The sequence below is a fragment of the Knufia obscura genome (assembly GCF_036327395.1).
Source record: "Knufia obscura strain CCFEE 5817 isolate CBS 148926 chromosome Unknown scaffold_10, whole genome shotgun sequence".
NCBI lineage: Eukaryota > Fungi > Ascomycota > Eurotiomycetes > Chaetothyriales > Trichomeriaceae > Knufia > Knufia obscura.
Genome location: NW_027042696.1, coordinates 966,269 through 989,257, shown reverse-complemented (window position 1 = coordinate 989,257; position 22,989 = coordinate 966,269). Strand labels below are relative to the sequence as shown.

Sequence of the window (22,989 nt, the reverse complement as noted above, 5' to 3'; positions counted from 1 at the left end):
TAGCTTCCTTTTGCAACTGCACGGCGCGTTTAGCAATCTACAACGCGACTGACAACTTCGTCTTCCTTCATCTCTGTTGATATCATCCTCTCGCCAATTAAGCATCGGATCACGGACAGATGTCACGTCCATCATGCTTATTCAGCGCCTAAGGATGCGGAGGGATACCACCATGTCCATGCATCGACCTGTCGATGGACCAGGTGATGGACTGGCATGGCTTCACTGGTATGCCAATAGCCTCACCGCTAACGACGAGAAGTGAACTGAAGCAAACATTCTGCTAACTGCTTGTTGCTTGTTATTTCTGCTTGTTGTCTAGCTGTTCTGTTCATATGGACATTCCACCACTTATGTAAGTTCTCTACAATTCTCTTCCTATTCAATTCTGCCTGCAATTCCTGGTTGCCTGCCACCACAATGCTTTCAAACACGATCACCAACCCACATCGGAAGTTCGAAGCCTTGAGCAGCACCCCTGCTGTCCATCTGACGCAGAATCTACCTCCTGAAGCGGAGCACGCAGATATCCTACTGCTCGGATGTGGCGACGCCAGAAGCATACTGTTCACACTCCATAATGCGAAGCCCGGTGTCAGTTTTGATATTACTTGCAACGACGTGGAGCCTGCCGTCATCGCCCGAAACATCCTACTGTTCTCGTTCCTTATCGACGGTGATGCCAGCACGGACAATCAAGCCATCTGGGACATCTATCTCAACCTCTCGATCAACACAATTTCCGAAGAATACTCAAGGCCCAGGCGAGTAAGCTTGTCCAACATGCAGAGTCCATGCAAGAATGGCGAAACAGTCCTTATGGTGAAACTGTCAGATTCTGCGACGGCCGAACACTTGTTCAGGTCAGAGGTGTATGGAGGGCCTACTACAGCTTGTGTGTTGCCAATGGCACGAAAATAGTCAGCGAAAAAGACCTTGACAACGCCTTTGGCATATCTCGAAAGGCAAGAGAAGACCTTGGAGAAGGCACAACCCTCGGAGCTATTCAATCTGCTGCACCATTCGGTCTAGAAGCTTCGAACGAGCTCACGGACCTCAACAAGCAATACTGGTCAACAGGTACCATCGACCCTGCATCGAAGAACCAATCTCTCAACCCTACTTTCTTCCTCGACGCCAATCGTGTGCTGCAAGTACATCCTGCGACTGACCCCTTGCCCGGTTTTCATCTCGCCCCGGCCTATGCCGTGGTGCCAACTTCGATGACAGAGCACCATCCGAACCAATCAGATCTCCATCGAGTTGTCCAAGCTGCAAAGACAGAATTTTTCGAGTGGATCGCGAGCTTTAGAGCTTCGGCGAAAGACTTCCTTGTTATTCGATTCTTTGCTGGTGACGCCCTGGCGTTCGCTCATACCCTGCAACACATGGTCGATGATCCCATAGTGACCACAGCAAACTCGTACCGAAATCCCTGGTCGTTTGAGAAGCTGATAATCGATGATCGTGATTATCACACAACGTCGAAGCGAGCTCCATACAGTTTTGATGTTATCGATACTTCAAATCTGCTCGACAACGTGGGCTTCCTCAATATCGCCACTGCTTGCGAGCCCCTGATGAAGAAAGCTTTCATTACCACATTGTATACACAGAGCATCGCTAGCAACTCCATGACCCCAGCAGAGCGCAGGAAACACACCCTTGGTGGCGACACTGCTACCGTCAGTCTTCTTGTGGGTTTGGCATCTGTTGAATCTTGGTTCAAGACTACAGCGACGTCTGATGTTGATGAAGGCGTTGCGCACGGTGTGATGAGGGCTGCAAGTGTCATTCGCAATGTCAGATCACGCATACCCTCGAAGCGTTTAGATTCACTAGCTTCACCACAGCCGACTTTGTCCGTCAATCCAAACGATCTAGCTGTTTTGTTAACCAACATTCACTACACCATGCTCCGCTACGAAAACCCTATTACCTTGGCACGGTTCTGTCAGGAGCAGGGACTCGACCCTTATACCAATCCTTGCTATAACAGACTTTCGTTCGTTTTGTTACTCAAGCACATCAAGTCAAGGATCTTGACAGACTGGCACCTCTGCTTCACACAATTACTGATAGGCATACAAAACCATGTTGGTTGTCGTATGTCGGCGAACTTCTTTCAAGACCTATGCGCGTATTTGCATATGTATGGCCTCTACACGACACCAATGTACCGCAGCGACGCCGGGCAGTTCTCAGAGCTCAATCCGCCAGCTTGGCTCACCAGATACGGAATGTTGCCTGAGGTCGTTGCTATCACGATGCATGTTCCAGGAGCCAAGCTTCGCTACTTCGCAGGTCTCGAGCCTGCTGCTCTGGGCACATCATGTCTCTGCGGTCAGATCGAGAACAAGACAGCGAAATTGGTGAACTTGTTCAGTGCAACTCAAGTCGCTTTCGGACGAGTGCAGGTCCTAAGTACCGAGCCAGGTGGATTGCGTGTATTGACCGTCAAAGAAGGAGAGCAGGACTGGTCGGGCTCAACACCACTGATTGTGTCTTTCTATATGCCGTCGTGGCTGCTCCTCAAGTACTCTGCTGGGACTACTGTGACGCTTGGGCTCCAGGTCACTGAGCATGCCATACAACACCACGTTGGTAAGCTAGGCGCAGAGTTGGAAATTCATTCTAGACAACTGTCAGATACGAACGGTGTCTTCATCAGTCGCTTCCTACCAAATATGACGAGCTCGCCTGCTGTCGGTGCTGCCGATGCACTTCCGAAAGAGCTAAATGAGCTTGCACTGGTCCGACCTCAAATAGAAGCTCTGTCTGATCGCGATCATATACGCCTTGCAACACTGGAACTACAACTTACCAGTCTAGAACAGCTTCCACCAGATCTGGGCCAGATTTCCGCTGTCACCTTGCCGGCGACCATGCCAAATGCTTTGTGGTTGAGTGCAGGAGCACAATCACCGATCTTTCTTGAGTACCCTGCTCCAGTCTCCAGTGCACGAACTAGGATTGAGGTTAATGAACAACAACTGGCTGTCAAGGCGACCGCCCCAGTGCTCTCAGCCCTAGACATCGACTTCCCGCTGCATGCCACCTTCCCACTGGCCATTGACGTGAACGGCCCTCACGATCTCGCGTCCTGGCACATGCCGTACATCAACCTAGACACCTTGCCGACAATCGCTTTGAATGACCACACCAGTAAGCAATGGCTCATGATGCATCTCAGCTTCATGTACTCAGATCAAGAAAGCGTACTACGTCGACATGGCCAGGATTTAAATCCTTCTCTTCTTGCGGTGTCAATGCGACGACTTGATGTCAAGGCATCGTTATTCACAATGTTCGGCGCTGTGGCAGGTCTGCGACATTCTGTCAGAACTCGGGCTGCCGTGTTCTGTTTGCAGACAGGGTCTGGTCGATCCAGGATGCTGCTGTTCGTGCGAAGGATGCAGATCGACCTTGCGAACCGCACTGTTGTACTCGATGCCGCAGCTATGCTCTTGTCGGAAGCACTCATGCAAGACCTGATGACAGTGATAAGTCTCCTAGAGGGCTCTCACGTTCTCGTCAACCTCGAAATGTCCGATGAAGCGTTCGAAACCTGGAGCAATATCCTGCCAGCTTTTGCGGAGCGATGTAGAGACTGGAAGCACGACATGGAGACCTGCGAATATGTCAAATCGCGTCAAGCTCCACCAAAAGCCGTGTCGAACGGGGATCACGCACCACTCTGTTCCTGCGGGTGGGGACACGTGCGTGCCGTCAAACTTCGTGCCACAGCTGCTGCTTCCCGAGATCGATACGTTACTGCAGGAACATGCCACACGTGTCGCAATATCGCCGATCTTCGCAGTCCCGTACGTCGAGCCTTGCTTTGGTGTTCCACGAGATGCAACGTCGCATGCGCAGTGGGTCCTGAAGGAGATGGCGCAGTGCGGATTGAGCCTTGGGTATGATGTTTGTGTAGCATGTGGGAAGAGATATGGAGTTGACCGTGATGGCAGACCGAAGAACTTGATGAGCTGTGGGAGGTGTGGTGGTGTCAAGTATTGCTCGAAGGAGTGTCAGAAGAAGGATTGGAACGCGGGACATAGGGTGAAGTGTGAGCGGAGAAATTGATTTATGTCTGTCAGAGTCGAGACCAGAAGTAACAACCCCAGAACGTCACATGGAGTCAAGCTTTAGAGACTGACTGTTACTTCGTACTCTGTGAGCGCACCATTGCGAAGACAACTTGGGTATGCGAGCATTGGTAGGCAGGAATTAAGAGCACTGCATGACTCATGAGCTTTAGTAAATAGCTTTTTGTACGAGTCATGCAGAAAGACCAAGCAATTTCCTGAGCTCTGCTCACTCCTTTCTCTTTTCTCTCGAAACATCCCCACGACACATGGCAGAATGCATCCACAAATCTACCACGGCGGGAAGGAAGTCGTGCTCGAGGCTATCGAGCTCACGCCGTGACTCAATCACCACGCAATCACCGTAACGGGTCGCATATCTCCTAATCTGCCCTGGCCTGAAAGATGTCAAATGCCTACGTTGAAACACCTGTGGCTGAAACGATGCCCCTGAAATACCACATAATCTGAAGACAGCGCCGGTCTAACGATGTCGACTCCGGCGAACAGCGCCAAAGCCGCCTCAATCAATGCAGATTTACATCTTGCCGTGCCCACTGACCAACATCCCGTTGACTTCTTGACTAGGACATGGCAGATGAAGACGCCATCACCCACAACGAGAATTCTACACCGCAAGGTTCAAAAGGCAATGCCGTCCCTGCAGAACAGGTGGGTAATTCTCATTCCATCTGTTCAGCGAACTCGTTTCTTCTTGTCACTCCTTGCGCACCATTCTTCTCAAATCATTTCTGCTGTGATACGTGCTGTGCTGGTCACGCGCTCACAACACACATCTCTACTACCATCCCAGCAGCACTGCCCAAGCACCGACATACCCCAAAGCACAACGTCATGATCCTCCACAAACCCCTTCTCACAAGCCTCTCCCTCCTCCCCACAGCATCAACCGCCCCAACCACCAACAACCCCCAAACCAAACTCACCTACCTCATCGCCTTCGGCGACGAACTCACCGACAACGGCAACGGCTCCTCCGCCCACGGCATAGCCGGCGACCCCGCTACCATCTACGGGTATGGCACTTGGACTAACGGTCCCGTCGCCGTATCGTATCTCTCCTCAGAACTCTCGCTCCCCCTAACAGCGAACTACGCCTTCGGCGGCTGCTGCGGCGGGTCTAAATTCGGCGCAACCCTGGATAACAGCTACACGCCGTCCGACGCGGGCGTGCCGTCGTTGATAGAGCAGATTGGGAATTACAGCGGTGCTATTGCGGATGGTAGGTTAGATCCGAGTGAGAGTCTGGCTTTTATCTGGGCTGGACAGAATGATCTGAGTGGGCATACTGATGCGTTCTGGTATGATGACCCAAAGAATCAAGAGTTCGCGGATGATCTGGCGACGCACACCATCTCCGCGGTCCAGAAGCTATTTGATCTTGGTATGCCGAGGGTGATGGTTGTGAATTTGTATCCGAAGCATATTGCGCCTGTTACGGCGGCGTATCTTTGTGGTGGGGTGGATAATGAGTGTACGAGGACGTGGGGGCGGATTATATCGGACGCGAATGAAAATTTGCGATCTGCGTTGACGAACGCGTTTGGTGATAGGGTGATTTATTATGATGTGTACTCGTATATGCTGGATTTAGCGGAGAATGCGGAGGGTTATGGGTTTACGGCGCCGTTGACGAAGTTCTGTGATGGGCAGGGTGATGAGAGTTGGGAGGCGTGTATGATTACTGGGACGGGTGCGGATGGGAATACGGAGATTGTGGGGTGGAATGAGTTCTTTTGGATGAGTTTTGTGCAGCCTACTACTAGGGTGCATGAGTTGGTGGGGAGGGATATGACGAGGGTTGTGAAGGAGGCGTTGGGGTTGTAGGTGTTCGTTTTGAGCGCTCTGGTCTATCAACCGTAGATCGGCTCTCCATCGTCATACCTGCCCACAATGACTCGTTTCAGATCCCATGCCTGAAAGTGGAATGAATCTACTCGGTTACTCATCTCGTGCGGAAAGGTGGCGCCTTCGTAGTCGACGATATAGCTGTTCTTGTTAGTAAGGGATGTTTACTCGAATGTTGTGCAACTCACCATTTCTGATTCTTTTTGTCCCATAAGATGTTTCGTAACGCGGGGTCCCAATGCCGGATCTTCAGTTGCTGGAGTTTCCTATAACCATGTCAGCACGTCACGTTGTTACGGTTGCTGAAGCTTGTGCTTACCTGTAGGTAACTGCAAAAGCATCACAGACCTCGTTTTGTTCGATTTCTGACCACGACCAGTAGTCCTTCCATTTGAGCGTGATGCCAGGCAGTTTCTCCATAAGCAGCATGCACAAGAAACCCCTTGGCACCCACATGTCTTCAGACTGCTGTGAACATCGTGCCGCAAGAAGACTAGGACCTGGAGCTTCTTTGCCCATGGGGCTCATCATCTTGAGAGCCTTGATTTCTGGCTGAACATAGATTGGGGGATCTGGATCTGGATCGGCTTCGCCATACTCTTCTTCACGTGCAGGTATCCTAGAGCATGTCAGTTACGGCTGCGAGACGAGTTTCGAATAGCGTACTGTATGTAGACCTTGAGTATAGCATTTTCCTCTTCGCAGCCTTCGTCGATTCTTGTACACTCAAGTACCCCACGCGCAGTGTATGGCCATTCGTTGCGCTCATCCCAGCGATCGACGATCGTTGAGACTATTCTCCATGTCGTTTCCGCGCCGCCAACCTCGAACTTCAGATCTCTTTCGCTGTATAGCATAGAAACCCAAGTTTTGTTCTTCTGCGCGTCTGCTCTGCGAGCTTCCCAGAACTCGAGGGCTTGGTCATCATGATCTGGACATTCACTTGTGTCGTTCTTCTGTGATGGATTCATTGTTTGTCGTGTTCGGCGTAGACGTCTTCGTTGGCGAGTTCTTTATGGCGCTTATAAGTATCGAGAACTTGTCGACGATCAAGTCGAAATGGTTGAAACGGTTCATTCTTGCCTGTATCTGACTGAGAAGTGAAAGTAGCAACGACTCAGTCACTCTACCGACACTGGGACGGCGTTACTTTCCATGCTCTTAGACTACATATTCTTGACAGACAAGGTAGAATGTTGTCCTTATTTCCTCTTGATACCAATACGCTCTTGTCTATTCGTGACCGATACATGCTCCACGCGAATGTCATTGATACAAGCGTGTTGTGCCAACTGTGCGTCTACTTGTCGCTCGGCGCTCAGCCGTACATACGTGGTCGCTTGAGTCCCCAAGCTACATAGACTTCTGGCCAGAACGTGCAATCCCCTTCTTCTGGCAGAAAGCTTGCACCTTCGTAATCGACAATATAGCTAGCTCCACGTCAGTATCGACCACATTGCTACCAGAGATAAACACTCACCACTTCCTTGCTGGCCCATCCCACAGAAGGTTCCTGATTCTGGCATCCGAGTAGTGAATTCGGAGGACGTCCGTCATATTCCTTGAGGAGGCATTAGTCAAAGCTAAGTCGAACCAAGGAGGATGAAACTTACTCCCAGCTGCATTTGAAGGCGAGACAAATGTCTTCCTGCTCTTCAGACGACATAGAAGAGTAAATAGCAGGGGTCAATGCTATACCAGGTAACTTTTGCATGACGATTATGCTTAAAAACCCTCCAGGAACCCACATGTCCGTGGCTTGCTGAGTGCACCTTGAGCCTAGCAGCTGTGGGCCTGGTGCATTGTGACCAAGGCGAGACATCCTCTTCAAGAGCTCGTATTTCGTCGATTATGAAGCTGGGTGTTTTGCGGTGCGAGGAGGTCTGACCATGTTCCTCGGTATAGTAGGGTATCCTATACAGCATTAGCAAAACTAGCAGTGGATGCGCTCTCGTACATACTGCATATAGATCTTGGCAATTGCATGCGTAGACTCTCCATTTGATTCTCGTGAAGTACACTCGACGACGGCCGACGCATCGTATGGCCAATCAGTATCCTTTTCGTCTCTGTGCTCTTTCTCGCTGCCGATCTGCGCCCCAATGATCCATCTTTCAACCTTGCCTTTCGTCTTGACACTGACTGTATTGTTCGCAAAGAATGTCGAGATCCACGTGTTATGCGCTTCTGCATGAGCTTTGCGGGCTGCCCAAGACTTAGCGGCACGGCTGCAATGGCGTGTCTGGTATGTTCTCGCAGGGGACGGGGGGAAGTTGATGTAGTGTCAGACATCCTGTTGAGAAGACCCAAGGGAAAGGCAGAGTCTCGTACCAGATGATAGAGCTGCGCGTCGATACTGAAGCTAGGGTTTTGGTAGTGACCTGGAGAATCACGATGTAAGTGGTCATGGACGTGAGAAAAAGAGGTACTGAAACGCGGGTGTTAGCGGTCGGGGAGGAAAGCGAATCACAGATCATTTGAAGGAACGTCGGATTTCACTGTGAAGTGAAAGGGCGACAAACGCTATAGTAGTTGTGCTGAGCTCGTCCTACGACTCCGGTCAGTACTGAACAAAGCAACACTTGGTGAGTAGCATCAATGCCGTGTCGCCAGACCCATCATGGACGCACTGCTGCAAGTGAAACTTTTCGCACCTACATGCATTCTTTTGATACATGTACTAGCTATGGCAGGTGAGTACGCGTCTAACACGAAGTGAATGAAGAGAGCGCGTCAGGGTGCCAGGACCACGTGATTTTGTGGCAGCCTTGCTTAGCCGGCATGTCGTTTGAAGCTTCACGACTTCACAAACTTGTCTTCCAGTACCTCCCATATCACGAACCTTGTGACCCAGCTGCACCGTCCGATGTGATGGCATCTAGGTGATGCTTACCTAGCATGGAGATATCCAGCAATTCGGCTCACGACCGCTGCGTCAGTCAGATGCACCGCAGCGCGCAAACACAAATGGCGCGGCGTCCTCAGCCTGCCATTCAAGATCGCACCCTGATCTCCCCGTTTAGGTCTCCGTGGTCTCTGGGTTTGACTGCAAGGCTTTCCGTTTCCCGATCTCACGGCATCTCGTCCTCGTCAGCCAGGATGGGATGTAGCTGGCAAAGAGCGCTATTCAAAATGTCGAGTGACATGCCAGCAGTCGACGTGCATGCACTTGGCAGTGACTTCCTACTTGACCAGAGTCACTCATCAGTGTTATGCCATGCAAACAGTAAGCTATACACAAGAAAATATATCTCTAAGATCTTCTGAGCTGTACATTCCTACAATGTCGTGGTCTTACATGCAGAGTATGCGGATCGTACAGCCTCCACTTGACGCTTCTTCTCGATCGATCCTGTGTGCATGATAGAAACATTTTTTCTTCAAGAGCTGACCGCGCGATGACACTGACACAATTAGCGGAGTGGGCAATATGCCTCCAGACTCCATTACCTATGATCTTCTGGCCCGATTCAGACGCTTGCAGAGCTCACTCGAATGCTAGCAGGCGGGGTAAGAAGCCCATGCTAAAGAAACATGTCCACATCGACATTCGGCCCAAGCAAGACTTTGATGCCTGGAGCAAGGAGAGACTCGCGTCGTGGGAGGATGACAAGCTTCTGAAGAACATCATGGTGGATTTGACCGATTGGGAGGACAAGCCAAACCCTGGGACAATGTCAGATGAGACCTCGGTGCAAGGAGCGTTCCATGGAAAACTCGGCTTCACGATCTGCAAGTTGGCTACTCAATTCGACAATGCGAAAGTGGCTCAGCGCGGACCAGAATTAGGTGAATTCAAGATGGTGGACGAGCGTACCCTCCAAGCTTTAGGTTGGTTGAAAGGAGAGGCGGCTGATTCATGTGTGGTGACCAATAACCGCACTGATCTGGTATTCCTTGGGGAGTTGAAGACACCCTGGGTACATCAGCTGAAATACATTGGTCGTCTGCATACAGGACCTGGCAGTGCGGCAATCCAACAGCACGCGCGGGTAGCTCTTGGTACGTAGTAGATCTAGAGGCTGAAGACGATCCTATCTAACATCAGGTGCAGGTCAGCTTGTGCATTACATGCAGAAGGCCAAGCTCAGATATGGCTTCCTGTCAAACTATATGGAGACAATATACGTCAGGATCCAAAATGACACCGAAAGAGGTGTCAAGGTTTACATATCCCCGATAGTACATGCGAGACAGCAGCTCCACACGAAGAACAAGTACGAGTATCCGCTACCTGACACCAAGGACGATGAAAAGATCTTCTCGAACCTCTACTTTTATGAAGCTCATTTAGCTTTCACCTACTGGTGCATCAGTAATGACGACGGAGACCACGTATGGCACGATGCTGAAGAATACGACGTCATCGACCATCCCAGGCATCGAGACAGATCTCGCAGGCCAGAGAGCAACGACGACCAAGAGAGCGATGAGGACGAAGGTAGCGACGACGGAGGTAGTGAGGATGACGATCCAGACGACGACGCTCGCCACAGTAACGGGCCAAATCATGATCCAGAAGGCCCGTCCGACGATCAGGATGACAGCGCTCCTCCGGAACCCTCATCAAGGCCTTCTGCTGTCGGTGTGAGAAGGTCAGCTCGCATTGCCACACAATACACAGCACGCACAGCTGTGATGAGCCTGTCATCCACATCTGAAGGCCACGTGAGTCTAGAGAAGTTGGTGATGGAACATACGTCGATCCGAGAACAAACTAGCGGAGGTGAACCGAGCGACACCTCTCAATCTCAGGATCGGCCCGATGACGTTGATGCCATAGCAGAGCGCTTGGAGGAACATTTCAATCTGGGTTCGGATGAGTAAACTGAGGAAGTGAACAGTGGAGGTGTGCGTGGAGGAAGGTGCCAACGAGCAAGATTCATGTGAAGCCGCCAAGAAATTGTGCAAAGGTCTCCATGAATCGAGTATCCTGGAATTCGCAAGTCAAGTCAATACATGGGTACCTGGACGAAGGTGGCAATATTTAGTGCACAAGGCGAGCCTTGCAGTAGACTAGAAGATATTGGACGTATCACGATTGATGAATTATTACCTTGGTGCAACGTTCACAACTGAGGGCTGTCCTAAAGTCCTCCTCATGTGTTCCCCGTCAACATGTTGTGTGCGAACCCTTCCCGTCGTTGTAGTTCCGCTTTGGCCCTTGCTGCTCATCTCTGGCTTCCTCGAAACCTTCGGTGGCCAACTATTGAAGAAGCATGCTTTGCACCACACAATCAATACTAGCCTTCGTTTCTCATGAGTGATTATCGCGTTCGATGTAGCATGCAAGATATGCGTGCCGAGGTAGCATAGATTTCCACCTGTCAATGCCTCATCTGTGCATGGGGGAACGTACGCTGAACATCATGGAGCTAGATCCTACGCAGGACGTGCCTCGCTGTCGCGAGGTTTCCTGCAGCTATTATTGCCACTTGTAGAGGGTGTGGTAGCACTCTCTAGGATCATCTGGAATAATATGTCAAGCCCCATTCCCTGTAGATGCGCTCCGTGAAATGTGAAGGTCCTTTGCCATCGAGGAATCTGGCAGCCTCGTAGTCGATGATGTAGCTGCTAAGAAGTCAGTACAAGTGAACATGGCGGGAAGAAAATTCACCATTTCTGAGTCAGCTCGTCCCAGAGAAGATTTCGCAGCGCTGGATCTGCGTGGTAGATGTTCAGCTGTAACAGCTTCCTAGACAACATCGCCAGCTATCGAATAGGATGCATTGGACAAAACTTACTCGAAGCTCTCTTTGAACGCGGCCCGAATACACTCCCTTCGCTGCTCTGACCACGACCAGTATAGGTCGTAGCTGAGGCTTATACCAGGAAGTAGTTGCATGAGTAGGAAGCAGATGTATCCACCAGGGACCCACATATCGTCGTCCTGCTTTGCGCATTTGGAAGCAATAAGTTGAGGGCCCGGTGCATCATCGCTCATCGATCTCATGCGACGTAAAGCTTCAATCTCATTCTTGATGAGTTGTGGTGCTTTGCGGTAGGGAGGTTCTTCGCCATAAGAGGGAGTTTGAACGGGTATTCTGCGAGAGCGATCAGCTATTTTCCACAAAACCATTCGAGCGTCTTATTGTATGTAGATCTTAACAATCGCATTGACAGGCCGTACAGTATCAACTTGCGTGCATACAAAGACTGCAGACGCATCATGTGGCGGTCCAGCATCATCCGCAAACTTATCATCGTCCTCTTTTATGCTTTTCGGACATAATTGCCCGGTTGTCGTCTTGTCTTTATCATTGAATTTGATTCTCTTTCCTGCATACAGACTCGAGACCCACGTGTTGTTGTGATAGGCTTCGTAGACGCGGGTCTTCCATAAACTCTTGGCCGTGCTCTGCCGTTGCTGAGACCGGTTCGGTTCTGAGTATGCTTCTGGTGAACCATCACTGAACATCATGGCGGTTTTGGTAGGTAAGGATTCGCTAGTGGAATACATGTTCGAGCTGATGGGAATGGTGAAGCGATTGGAGGATGCAGAAGCAAGGACGAATAAAGGTCCTGCGGATCACAGTGAACGAGAGGACGTTAGAAGCAAAACGTTGTCATATCAGAGTGTTGAAAGTGAAATACTTGAGAGCTAGTGAAACGGATGGAGAGATGGAAAGGCCCTAGCCACCGGCTTATTGGCGGTTGCCAATGCGCACAGACTTCATGACAGTGCTCTGCCGTTATCCAGCTCTGATCCTGTCGTAACACTAGAGCTCGTCAAAAGCAGCAGCTCGCCTCAATACTTCATCAACCCCCATCGGCGAAGATCATAACACGTTGCGCCTCCAGTGTCAGGCTGTGGAAGAAAGCGACAACCCTCGTAATCAATGATATAGCTGCAAGCATTAGTCTTGATTCTGAAACCTTGCGAATCACATACCATTTCTTGTCGATATTGTCCCAAAGCAGATTTCGGAGAGCAGGATCTATGTGATGAATCTGTAGGTGTAGCATCTTCCTGCAATGTCTGTTAGCCTGTTAGCAGGGGAGACATGTCAATCGACTCACCCGAAGGACTTTGCAAATGCGGCGCAGATCTCTTCTTGCACGTGTCTTGGCTGGGACCAATAGACATCATACTGCAATGCAGTACCCGGTAGCTTCTGCATTAACAGGAAACACATATAGCCAGCTGCGACCCATTGCTTACTACTCTGACGGTTCCTAGACTGTGCGAGTAATCGTGGCCCAGGTGCGTCTTCCAGAGATCTCATGCGCTGTAAGGCCTTGATCTCTGACTTGACCATAGGCGGCGCTTTCGCATGAGGAATAGTTTGACCTTCTCTAGCCCCGGGATCTGGAATTCTGTCCGCAATGTTAGTCGTCGTACAGTTTCGAAGGAGCGAAGAACTTACTGTATGTGGATCTTCAGCACAGCCTCTCCTGGATGAGAGCTCTCGCATTTTCGTATACAGACGAAGACAGCAGAGGATTCGTATGGAGACTGTGCATCCTTTTCAAACAGAAAATTCTTCTCTGCACCTATTTGTGACACGATTTCCCATTCGATTCTCTTGCCGTCTATGATGAACGACATGACACTGCCGCAGGAGTAATACCCAGCTATCCACATGTTGTACTTGGCAGCGCATTTCTTGCGCTCAGTCCACGTCATGGGACGCGGTGCGGTATCTGCATCTTCCGGGGCCGGGCTTGCAGGAAGTCGGTCGGCTGGCTGCTCGAGCTGAGCAACGGCGGTTGAGGGTTCTGCGATGGTAAACGTTACTGCTGTACAGTCAAAGGTCTGGCAGTGAGCTGGAAGGACCAGAAGGGAAACATCCAGAGACTATGAAAGGCGAAATTTGCAGCATGTCATAGGAAAACACGCCAAGCGTGCGAGTATTCGTGACATCTTATGCAGAGTAAAGTGACCCATTTCCACTCACTCACACGTGATCAGCGGACAGAGAAGGTAGTGTGGCGTGAAGAATTGTCAATGGAGCGCATTCTCGCTTACGAAGAGAATGAAACTGAAGCCCGATGCCACGAAACCAAATGATGTACACGGATTGTCGTACATGATACTCATCGTCCTCGGATTCGCGCTAAGTAGGCCTCGTCTCAGCCGGAAGCCTCGCTGATAGTACTCGGCTTCAGTGTTTCAAAGGCATGCCCTCTGGAGCAGGGTCAAGACAGGGACTCGTGAAGGCCCCACATCCAGTAATACGAGTCGAGCATCCACGAACGTCCTTCTTCAGGAAGGAATTCGGCGCCTTCATAATCGACGATGTAGCTATTCGGTCAGTCAGCACGAATCAGATTATGCGTTGAGTGGTATCTCTTACCACTTTTGATGCTGCTGATCCCATAACAAATTTCTCAATGCCGCATCGTGGTGCGAAATCTTCAGGTCGTTGACCATGGCTTCCCAACTTACCTTAAAAGCAGCACGTATGTCTGCTCGCTCTTGAGCGGACAAAGTCCAGTAGACCTCAGATGACAAAGGCACACCCGGAAGTTTTTCCAACAGCAAGAAGTGCACGTAGCCGTCAGGCACCCATTTCTTGCTACCTTGCTTGATTCGTCGATGTGCAAGCAGCTGTGGACCTGGGGCGCTCGCCTCTAGCTGTTTCATCCTTTCTAGTGCTTCGATTTCGGTGCGGATATGGCTCCGCATCCTCTTGTATGGTACTTCTTGATAGTGCTTCCGCCGAGGACCGGGAATCCTGCCAGAAATGTCAGCGACGGCCATCGTCATGTCATGTATACATACTGCATGTAGATCTTCAAGACGGCTTCTGAAGGACCTTCGTCTCCACCAACCTTCACGCAATTAAAAACAGCAGAAGACTCATAAGGTGACCGTGCCTCGTATTTCCATCGAAAATTCTTCTCTCTGCCTATTTGCGACTGAATCTTCCATTCAGTCGAAACAGCATTGATTTTCAAGCTTATGCTCTTCTCCAGGTAGTGCCCAGTGATCCAACTGTTGTGTTCGTCTGCGTGAGCGACGCATTTCTCCCATAGCGAGATATCTGATTCATCCTCTTCTTCGACCTCGACAGGCGCTGATTGCAATTGACTGTCTCGTGTGCATTGTAGTCGTGTCTCTGTGCTCATGTTTTCGGTAGTGGTCGACATGTTGAGCCGAAAATCGCAGCCGTGCTTACCTGCCAGTGGTCAAGATGATGGATGAGTAAGGATAAGTGGCATGAGGTCTGTTGGTGAACGAGAAGAGAGTTGTCGTGGTACAGCATGACACAATTGCGAATTGCGTCTGTGGATGAACATTTGCGTAAGGAGTGTCAGTCAATTCATCAAGTGAGTGAAAAGTGTGCTTTCGTGAAGTGTATCATTTCACTTGTACATCGTGATTGCTTCTGGGCCGGATCAGTGCACTGGCTGTCACAACGATAAGCAGATTATCAGCTGCCACAGATGGGCCCAATGTAGTGTGATATCGTCTCACTTGATAATGTACAGTGCACTGTGACACCATCTTGCAATTCTCTCTTCATAGCAAATGCCACAATCTGACACGGTTCGCGGTCACTATCACGTGATGACCGCGTCCTTGTCGAAAGTCACGAGACTGAAACTTCGCAGATAGCGCAAGACTCTGGCTTATGTTTCTTGTTTATACCAACGCCCACTCTAAATGTCAAGTAGCACTGATGTGCACTTCCGCTTTCCGGAGCCTCGCTATGGACCTTCATGCTTTGTTGCAACGGACATTGTCATCATGACAAGGTAAGCGGAAGCGTGACACTAGATGATAATCCCATCACTGGTCAGCTCATTAGTGGACGCTGCTAAGTACAAGTGCATTGGACATGTTGTTGCCGGTACTTCATGGCGATAAGTCTGAAACTGCTAATGTCACAGGCGTTGACTAGACTTCGTGAAATATGCGAGTGCAGCTGACTTCTCAATACATCAAACGAGGATGATAGAAGACGAGATGTCACATTGTGCCATCGAAGGCCTGCACTCAGAATGGCCACATATATGTTGACAGTCTCGTCTCTTCCACACACTTAAATTGGGCTTGATCATGGCTCGGGTGCACTTCTAGCCTCATTCAGGACAAGTTCGAAATGGGATATTGAGACCGACAGTGGGGTCGTCGTCTAGGATGTGCGGCCCCAGGACTGAATTATTCGTCTAATGACCAGTATCGAGTACGAGCTCATCCGCGCTCATCGAGTCGATCACGATCGTCAACTTTGCCACAGGTATCGAGTGATGTCCTACCTACTTCAGAGCAAGATACCAAATCTCCGAAGCTTCTTGTGCCAGTATACGTTTGGCCGAATTTCGATGCCGATGTCGTCAAATTCCTCGATGAGCTCGCGGATAAGGCATTGGACGATGTCCAATACTCCAACGAACCGCGTCTCGCGAGCCGATTCCAGGACGACCAACAGCAGAATGACACTGCTTGCGAAGCAGATGTTCGGGGCTGGTTCCATTGCAGAATTGACCAGGCTGCCAGTCATCTCGCCAAGGTTTTTGACAGGTTCAGCCCAGACGACAGAAGGCCACGTTCTGGAGGCTTCCAGGTCTTACACGAAGCGAAGCGGAAACGCCTCAAAGAACAAGATCCCTGGAACCGTAGCAGGGTCCCTGATATTGTGATCACGCGTGGCGATACGGATCTTGTCTGTGTCGTCGAGATGAAGATGCCCTGGAAGACTCAATTGTTCCCTGTCCTAGATCTGTACGGCCTATGGCTGGATAGCGGCAGGCCAACCGCGCTAGGAACTCCACAGGATCCAATGAACCAGAATCTGCTAAAGAGCTTGCTTGGTAAGTGCTCCAGATTCACGCTTTACCTGGTGGACTAACATAAACAGGGCAGTCAGTGAACTACATGCATTGGGGCAACGTAAAGATCGGGTGTCTCTCAACTCACGATGAAACTGTGTTTATCAGAATCGTGGAAGACCTTAAAGAGGAGGCGAAGATCCGAGTCGAGGTCTCCCCTGTTGTGCATGCCCGGACACGAAGAAGAGAAGCTGATGGTACTTCCATCCGCCCTACAACTTCACAGGGCACCGGCATCGCGCCCGACGAACGTTACTCGGAGTGCACGCTTTTCGAGGCATATTTCGCAATTTTCTATCTTTACGTTAGTGCAGATGACGACGGGCATCGTTGGGATGGCTCGCACCTTCTGTCGGGTATCGTTCACGATCCATCTTCACACGGGTCACACCCGAGCAAAGACGCCGACGCCGACGATGACAATGTCGATGAGGACCCTGAAACAGGTGATGGGAATGCTGGTGGAGATGATTATGCTGGACCGAGAATGCGGAGTAGTAAGAGAAAGCGACCAGCAGCAGCAGATACGGATGCGGCCACTCAAGCAGTGATAAACCTGTCAGCAAGTGCTGCCTCGAGTGTCGACAAGAATGAACTCTGGCTGCAGGAACCAGAAGGGCATGCAAAGGACCAAGGACAGACGTTGCTAGGCGGTAGTAGTAGAGATGTGGATGAAGTGGCCGCCATCCTCGAGAGGCAACGATTGGATTGAGATCAGTCGCGGATCAAGTGGTGGCATCTCTTGGCAAGCAGAACAAGAGTCACCTCCTGGACAAACAACGTTATCGCATTCAACTACAAATTTAGGCGGATGAAGCGGCAAGCGCGGCAATTCTATAAGTTTACAGGGTGAAGGATGAAGTCTTCTATACAATCAACGTTGTCCAAAAAAGTTCCCCATTGTGCTCATGGGCAAGCGTGGTAAGACTCTCAACAAGCTCCGGAACAAGGTCAAGAAAAAGCTTTGGATCGACTTCCCTTGGGCTGCATGAGCTGGAGGCATGCACAAAACAATGTCGGCGATGCTCGCGGTCTATACTCCCGACAGAGGCCTGGTAAGATCCGTCCATGAGGCGAGACCGATGATATTCGCGACAGACTCGGGAGCTTGATACAGCATCTCTAGGAGATCAGCATAGTCTGAAGGCTGCGTATAGATAGAACTTGATAAGTGCCAAAAGCAACAGGGTTGGTGGTGTGTAAGGAATGAAGATCGGAAATGATACAGGCGAGAGACCGTGGCTTGCTCGACACTCAAAGCGCGGAAAAGCCACGGCATTGGGGACATGCTACTGTAATGATACATTGTTCTTCGTGCAAGTCATACCGTGGAAATACATTTATGTCCTGCTCCGAGAGCGCCTGTTGCTCACTCGACTAACCCAGCGGATGCAGCAGAATCGTTCATACATGATCCCTACTATAGTTCGACTACACTCACGACTTTGCATCCTTCTCAGCCTTGTCCTTCAGACCCTTGCCCTCCTCAACCTTCTTGTCCAGAACATGCTTGATATCATCGAAAGCACTCTTGATCAGCTTCTCAGCCTCGCCACCATGTTTCTGGCTCAACTCTTGCAGTTGCGAGAGCTTCTGTCCAACATCCTTGCCGCCAGGGAACATGCTAAGCAGCGACTCGATGCCTTTGCTGCCACCGATTGACTGCGAACCTTTCTGGACCTGATCCTGGACGAAGCTTTTGATATCATCCGTGTTTCCAGACTGCACCTTCTGCCACAACTGGCTCAGATCACCCTTCAGAAGCTTATCTTTGTTCTCCTCGACGAATTTCTTCAGCTCAGGCTGCTTCTCCAGCATCGGGCCAGCCCTCTTCATGCCTTCCTCCCACGCCTTGTCGCCATATTTTCTCAGTTCTTGTGTCTTCTCCTCGACCAACTTCTGAACCTTGCTGATGTTCTCGGAGCTCAGACCACCCTTGACGATGTCCTGCACCTGCTTGTATGTATCATCGAACTGCTTCTGAGCTTCGGGGCCATACTGCTTGGCCATCTGTCGCAGCTGCTGATATTGTGGGCCAATTGTCTCCTTCAGCTGCGGGTGGTTGTCCATGATGTCCTCGGCAGCATCACCAGCAAGATGTCCGATCTTCTTGAAGGCCTTCTGCAGAACACTCCACGCTTGCACGGCGGCTTCCATCGAGGCGCCAGCTTTCGTGACGTCCTTCAGCTCATCGTAGGCTTCTTTGATAATGTTGTTGACCTCGTCACCATGCTTATCCTGCACTTTCTCGATATCTGAGAACGCTGTGTCGACGTAGTGGTTGGCACCAGGGATGAACTTAGTGTAGCCTGTTACTACCTGTCGCAGCCACTGGACTGCTTCGCTAGGCTTGGGAGCTTTCTCGGTTGTCTGTTTGAAGGCACTATCAATGTATTGCCGTGTTGAGTGGGCGCTATCGACGAGGCTCTTTGCACCAGAAAATCTGTAATAGCCGTAGCCAATCGCTAATGTAACGAGACCTCCTGCAACACCGCCAGCTAGGGCGCCTGAGCCGCCACCTGTTGCGGCTGGCGAGTCAGTAGTAGCATATCTTCTTTGTGTTCGTGCTGTGCGGGCAATTGTTCTAGGAGCTCGAGGAGTTGGTCTCGTGTGCAGGGAACGGATTGGAGCTTGTCGTGGTGCTGCTCGCGCGTGAAGCGCAGCTGGTCTGAGAGCTTGCATGGTAGAGGTTGCTCCGGATGAGCTCGGTATGATCAGAGATAGCTTGGGTTTAGTTGATATGAGCAAAGCTTCGATAGACCGAGGGTATTCTTAAGGTACAATGTCAGAATTTATTTCGTGAAATTATTTTTGAAGCAGAAAGAGCTTCAGATGTTCAGAAAGTATCTGCGTGCCAACGAAGAGCTTAATGGGTGGCAGGGTGCTGGAAGACTTCTCCGTCAGCTTGCAAACAAGGTCATGGCCGTGGCGGTCATTGTGACGTATGCCCTTCCGCCACAAGCGGGAGAGCTCATTTGCGGAGGCGACATCGCTAGCGGCTGGGCGGAAAGCTACTGCAGGTACAGACTCTCCATGCCAAGATGCAACCAACCTTCACTACAAGTCGAGTCAGACAAACTCGAATGGCGCTTCAGCATCCGGGACAGCGATCATAACATATCACCTCATGAGTTCATCTTCACACCACCGGGTTTTCTTCACCTTGGCCACCTCTCTCTTCATCACCACCTGTTGACCTTTCAGCTACTGACTCGAATCACTGTCTTCTTCGCCGTTGGACGGTATTTGACCGACGACGTTTCGTTCACCAGCCCTGTCCCATCTGCTAGCCTCCTCACCGTTACTGATCAACCAATAAGACATTGCAAAGAGAGCCTGATAGAATGTATGTCGCGAATAGTACCCATTCCCTTTTTCGGACCTGAGAGTTGAGCTGCCAGCTGCATCCGTTTCCTGTCGCTAATGGACGATGGGCGAGACGAGAACCCTGGAGTATCGACGCGGGCATCGTCGACAATTTTGACGTAGACAGTTTCTTCGTAGGTCGAAAGGAAAGCATACTTGATACTTGTCATCTGCATCCATTCGACAACTCTACCCAGGATCCTTGCAACCTCATTTTGCAATGCAGCGTTGGCGGGGTCAAGCTGGAAATCACCAATGGCCGAAAGCGGATGGTTCCATGCCGTGGCGACCTGGCCAGTGAATAACATTCGTTTCCAATCCGTGCTGAGCACGCATGGGGCTGGTTTTTTTCTTGGCACTGGCAAGCTGTGCGAAGCGGCTGAGGCCATCTTCGCAAGCAGGGACCATGTGGGTTACGAAAACTGGTGATCTGGGGTTTGCGCTTCGTGCATCGAATCGTTTGATGAGTGGCATAATGCCTTTGAATGCGCCAGTGAATTCACCTGTCACATCCTTGGTAGTAGCGGTCAGGCAACTCTTGTAAGACTTCTCGCAAGTGTGGGAAACTTGTATCTGTACGTCTTTGAGTTGATCATCACTATTCCATGATGCTAGCAATGTCTCGTTCCAGTCATCAAAGTCGGTCCACGGTCGAATTCTGCAGACAACGTGCGGGTATCCATTACTCTTGAAGGATTTGGTGGCGTGCTTCTGGAGGATATGTTCGGGGCAGTAAAGGTGACCAAGAAGTTGTCGTAGCGCCAGCTGCCAGTTGGCGGTAGGCATAGGAGGCCATGTGGGACTGGAAGTCATGGCGGGTCGTGCTTGAGTTGAGAAGTAGGGAGGCCTGTAAGCTTTTGTAGATGGGATAAGTCAGACCAAAAGATCGTTGAGCAGATCGATAGTTCTCGACCGGGAACCTGGAAGCAGGAGTATGCATTGGGTCACAGGATTCACTGCTGGTCTCGCACTCTCACATCGCCGAACTAGAGTCGTTGCTATAGCTGTCACTTCGGTAAGCACCGTCCCACTGCTGCCGGCGGTCAGCCATGGCTTCGTGAGGAGACTGCGAACACATGCATTTTCGTGATCACAGTCGACACTTAGCAGCACTAGCAACAACACCGGACGCCTGGTATACCAACAGCAGGCGATAAGACACTTCGCAGTTCGTGTTTCCATATTAACAAGCTCAAGTTTCAAGCGGCCATCCATTCAACACTCTCATCCGCCATCTCCGGACAGGTATCTCGTGAGACCTCCAAAGCCGGTCGTTGATCCCAATCACCTCACTCCAACACCTTGTGATAGATCGAGTCAAACTTCTGCGGCACTAGGAAACTATGCGCTGGCTGCAGGCTCGGTGCTAACTGTTAAGTTAGAGTGTGTATCTTCATTATCATACCCAGCTCGAATTATGCCAGAATGAATGCGCGTAGTGCAGCCAGCTGGACCCTTCCGAACCACGGTCAGCAGTGTTGCGCTAAAGAGAAAGTCGATTGCTGTTAGCAGTAACGACGGTCTGAGAATGTCGATATCTATGCTGTCTATACGCTAGGCTCAAGGTTCTCGCTCTGTTATAAAGTTCATTAGGGCGTACAACGTACTTAACCAGATTCCCACCTGTATCGCTGGGAGCGCGAGACATCTCATCAGTGCTCATACTCCATCGTGCCCTCAATATGCCCCCAAAGCTCCTTCACAATCTCCTTCTGCCCACTCGGCGCGGCCCTCACAGCAAGGTATTTCCGATGCGTAATCGGAATATCCCAACCCTCCTTCGCATCAGCAGGCGGGTTACCGTCAACCATAATGCCGCCAGCCTCTGTCAGGATAATCCAGCCTGCACAGACATCCCACGCCCAACAGCCACCCTCCCAGTACATGTCCACATGTCCTTCCGCAACAGCACACAGATTCAGCGCTGCTGACCCCAGACATCTCGCCGAGTGCACCATCGCGCCGCCCTCTTCTTTCGAACGTCCGAGACGGTTCCAGGTGTTGATCTTGGTCTGCCAGTTTGACCCAGTTCGGTCGGAACCCCACTCCACGGCTACCATTGTTCCGTCGAGACTGGTGAATGCGGCGGGCTCTCGAATCGGTAGTTTCACTCTGTCACTCCTCAATTTCCAATCACCGTCATCAGTCGGCTCAAGCACTTTCTTGAATGCTCCTCCGCCTTTGGTAGCGAAATACATGATGCCCGTGTAAGGATTAAATACCACACCTACAACGGCTTGCTGCTTGAGCGCAAAGCCAAGGCTAACACTGACATACGGGTGGCCATGTACAAAGTTCGTCGTGCCGTCTATTGGGTCGACGATGAAAGTGGGTGAGTCGTCGAGCGCTGTACCGGGTTTGTACGTCTCCTCACCCATGAACTTGAATGTTGGGTATTTTGAAAGGAGGGTCGTGGAGATTAGCTTCTCGACTGCTTTGTCGGTTTCTGTCACTAGGTCGGCGCTGTTCTTTTTTGTGTCCAGGTACGTAGATGAGGCTGCTTCTTGAGAGTTTGTGGCGGCGAGGATCTTGGTGCCGGCGCGCTTGGCGACTTCGAAGAGGGATTTGAGGATCTCATCGTAAGAGACGTTGGAGGCACTCATGGTTACAGAGTGAGGAAGGAACTCTCGAGAGGTAAAGCGATTCTAGTTGCAATACGAAGGTGTCCCAGATTATGTCGCTGCTCAGCATTGATGTTTTTGGTGTGTGGTGGGGTAGAATCGTCACGTCGAAGGAAATATGGGTGTCGCTGTGCGGGTTTTCTCTCATGCAATAAGGTGGCAGGTGTGTTCGATGTTTCACAGGCTGTTCACGAATGGAGACGACGAGCTTTCTGGCAGATATGACGTTGATTTCGGTAGCGGGTAGTGAAGGCAGGTAAGGAATA

General features: G+C 50.7%; 10 protein-coding genes across 10 annotated transcripts; 3 read left to right on the top strand and 7 right to left on the bottom strand.

The window, feature by feature from the left end:
* Positions 1-420: 420 nt before the first annotated feature.
* On the top strand, positions 421-5,936 carry PMZ80_008193 (uncharacterized protein; the record flags this gene model as incomplete). The annotated part of the gene is made up of 3 exons (XM_064876594.1): positions 421-768; positions 792-3,719; positions 4,677-5,936. 3 exons carry the CDS (start codon positions 421-423, stop codon positions 5,934-5,936), a joined length of 4,536 nt encoding a protein of 1,511 aa, XP_064727901.1.
* Positions 5,937-5,962: 26 nt separating this feature from the next.
* PMZ80_008192 (uncharacterized protein) lies at positions 5,963-6,928 on the bottom strand (the record flags this gene model as incomplete). Its single annotated transcript, XM_064876593.1, has 4 exons — positions 5,963-6,098; positions 6,146-6,223; positions 6,277-6,576; positions 6,624-6,928. 4 exons carry the CDS (start codon positions 6,926-6,928, stop codon positions 5,963-5,965), a joined length of 819 nt encoding a protein of 272 aa, XP_064727900.1.
* Positions 6,929-7,890: 962 nt separating this feature from the next.
* Positions 7,891-8,249, bottom strand: PMZ80_008191 (uncharacterized protein; the record flags this gene model as incomplete). The annotated part of the gene is made up of 2 exons (XM_064876592.1): positions 7,891-8,162; positions 8,222-8,249. The coding sequence occupies 2 exons, from the start codon at positions 8,247-8,249 to the stop codon at positions 7,891-7,893; spliced, it is 300 nt and encodes a 99-aa protein (XP_064727899.1).
* A 1,106-nt stretch (positions 8,250-9,355) lies between these two features.
* On the top strand, positions 9,356-10,784 carry PMZ80_008190 (uncharacterized protein; the record flags this gene model as incomplete). Its single annotated transcript, XM_064876591.1, has 2 exons — positions 9,356-9,959; positions 10,012-10,784. The coding sequence occupies 2 exons, from the start codon at positions 9,356-9,358 to the stop codon at positions 10,782-10,784; spliced, it is 1,377 nt and encodes a 458-aa protein (XP_064727898.1).
* A 638-nt stretch (positions 10,785-11,422) lies between these two features.
* Positions 11,423-12,417, bottom strand: PMZ80_008189 (uncharacterized protein; the record flags this gene model as incomplete). The annotated part of the gene is made up of 4 exons (XM_064876590.1): positions 11,423-11,528; positions 11,575-11,652; positions 11,702-12,001; positions 12,122-12,417. 4 exons carry the CDS (start codon positions 12,415-12,417, stop codon positions 11,423-11,425), a joined length of 780 nt encoding a protein of 259 aa, XP_064727897.1.
* Positions 12,418-12,716: 299 nt separating this feature from the next.
* Positions 12,717-15,050, bottom strand: PMZ80_008188 (uncharacterized protein; the record flags this gene model as incomplete). The annotated part of the gene is made up of 6 exons (XM_064876589.1): positions 12,717-12,927; positions 12,978-13,274; positions 13,325-13,676; positions 14,156-14,202; positions 14,255-14,635; positions 14,683-15,050. The coding sequence occupies 6 exons, from the start codon at positions 15,048-15,050 to the stop codon at positions 12,717-12,719; spliced, it is 1,656 nt and encodes a 551-aa protein (XP_064727896.1).
* Positions 15,051-15,963: 913 nt separating this feature from the next.
* PMZ80_008187 (uncharacterized protein) lies at positions 15,964-17,448 on the top strand (the record flags this gene model as incomplete). The annotated part of the gene is made up of 3 exons (XM_064876588.1): positions 15,964-15,972; positions 16,028-16,718; positions 16,766-17,448. 3 exons carry the CDS (start codon positions 15,964-15,966, stop codon positions 17,446-17,448), a joined length of 1,383 nt encoding a protein of 460 aa, XP_064727895.1.
* A 725-nt stretch (positions 17,449-18,173) lies between these two features.
* On the bottom strand, positions 18,174-19,418 carry PMZ80_008186 (uncharacterized protein; the record flags this gene model as incomplete). Its single annotated transcript, XM_064876587.1, has 1 exon — positions 18,174-19,418. The coding sequence occupies one exon, from the start codon at positions 19,416-19,418 to the stop codon at positions 18,174-18,176; it is 1,245 nt and encodes a 414-aa protein (XP_064727894.1).
* Positions 19,419-20,351: 933 nt separating this feature from the next.
* PMZ80_008185 (uncharacterized protein) lies at positions 20,352-20,915 on the bottom strand (the record flags this gene model as incomplete). Its single annotated transcript, XM_064876586.1, has 1 exon — positions 20,352-20,915. One exon carries the CDS (start codon positions 20,913-20,915, stop codon positions 20,352-20,354), a length of 564 nt encoding a protein of 187 aa, XP_064727893.1.
* Positions 20,916-21,754: 839 nt separating this feature from the next.
* Positions 21,755-22,705, bottom strand: PMZ80_008184 (uncharacterized protein; the record flags this gene model as incomplete). The annotated part of the gene is made up of 1 exon (XM_064876585.1): positions 21,755-22,705. One exon carries the CDS (start codon positions 22,703-22,705, stop codon positions 21,755-21,757), a length of 951 nt encoding a protein of 316 aa, XP_064727892.1.
* Between the last annotated feature and the right edge of the window lie 284 nt (positions 22,706-22,989).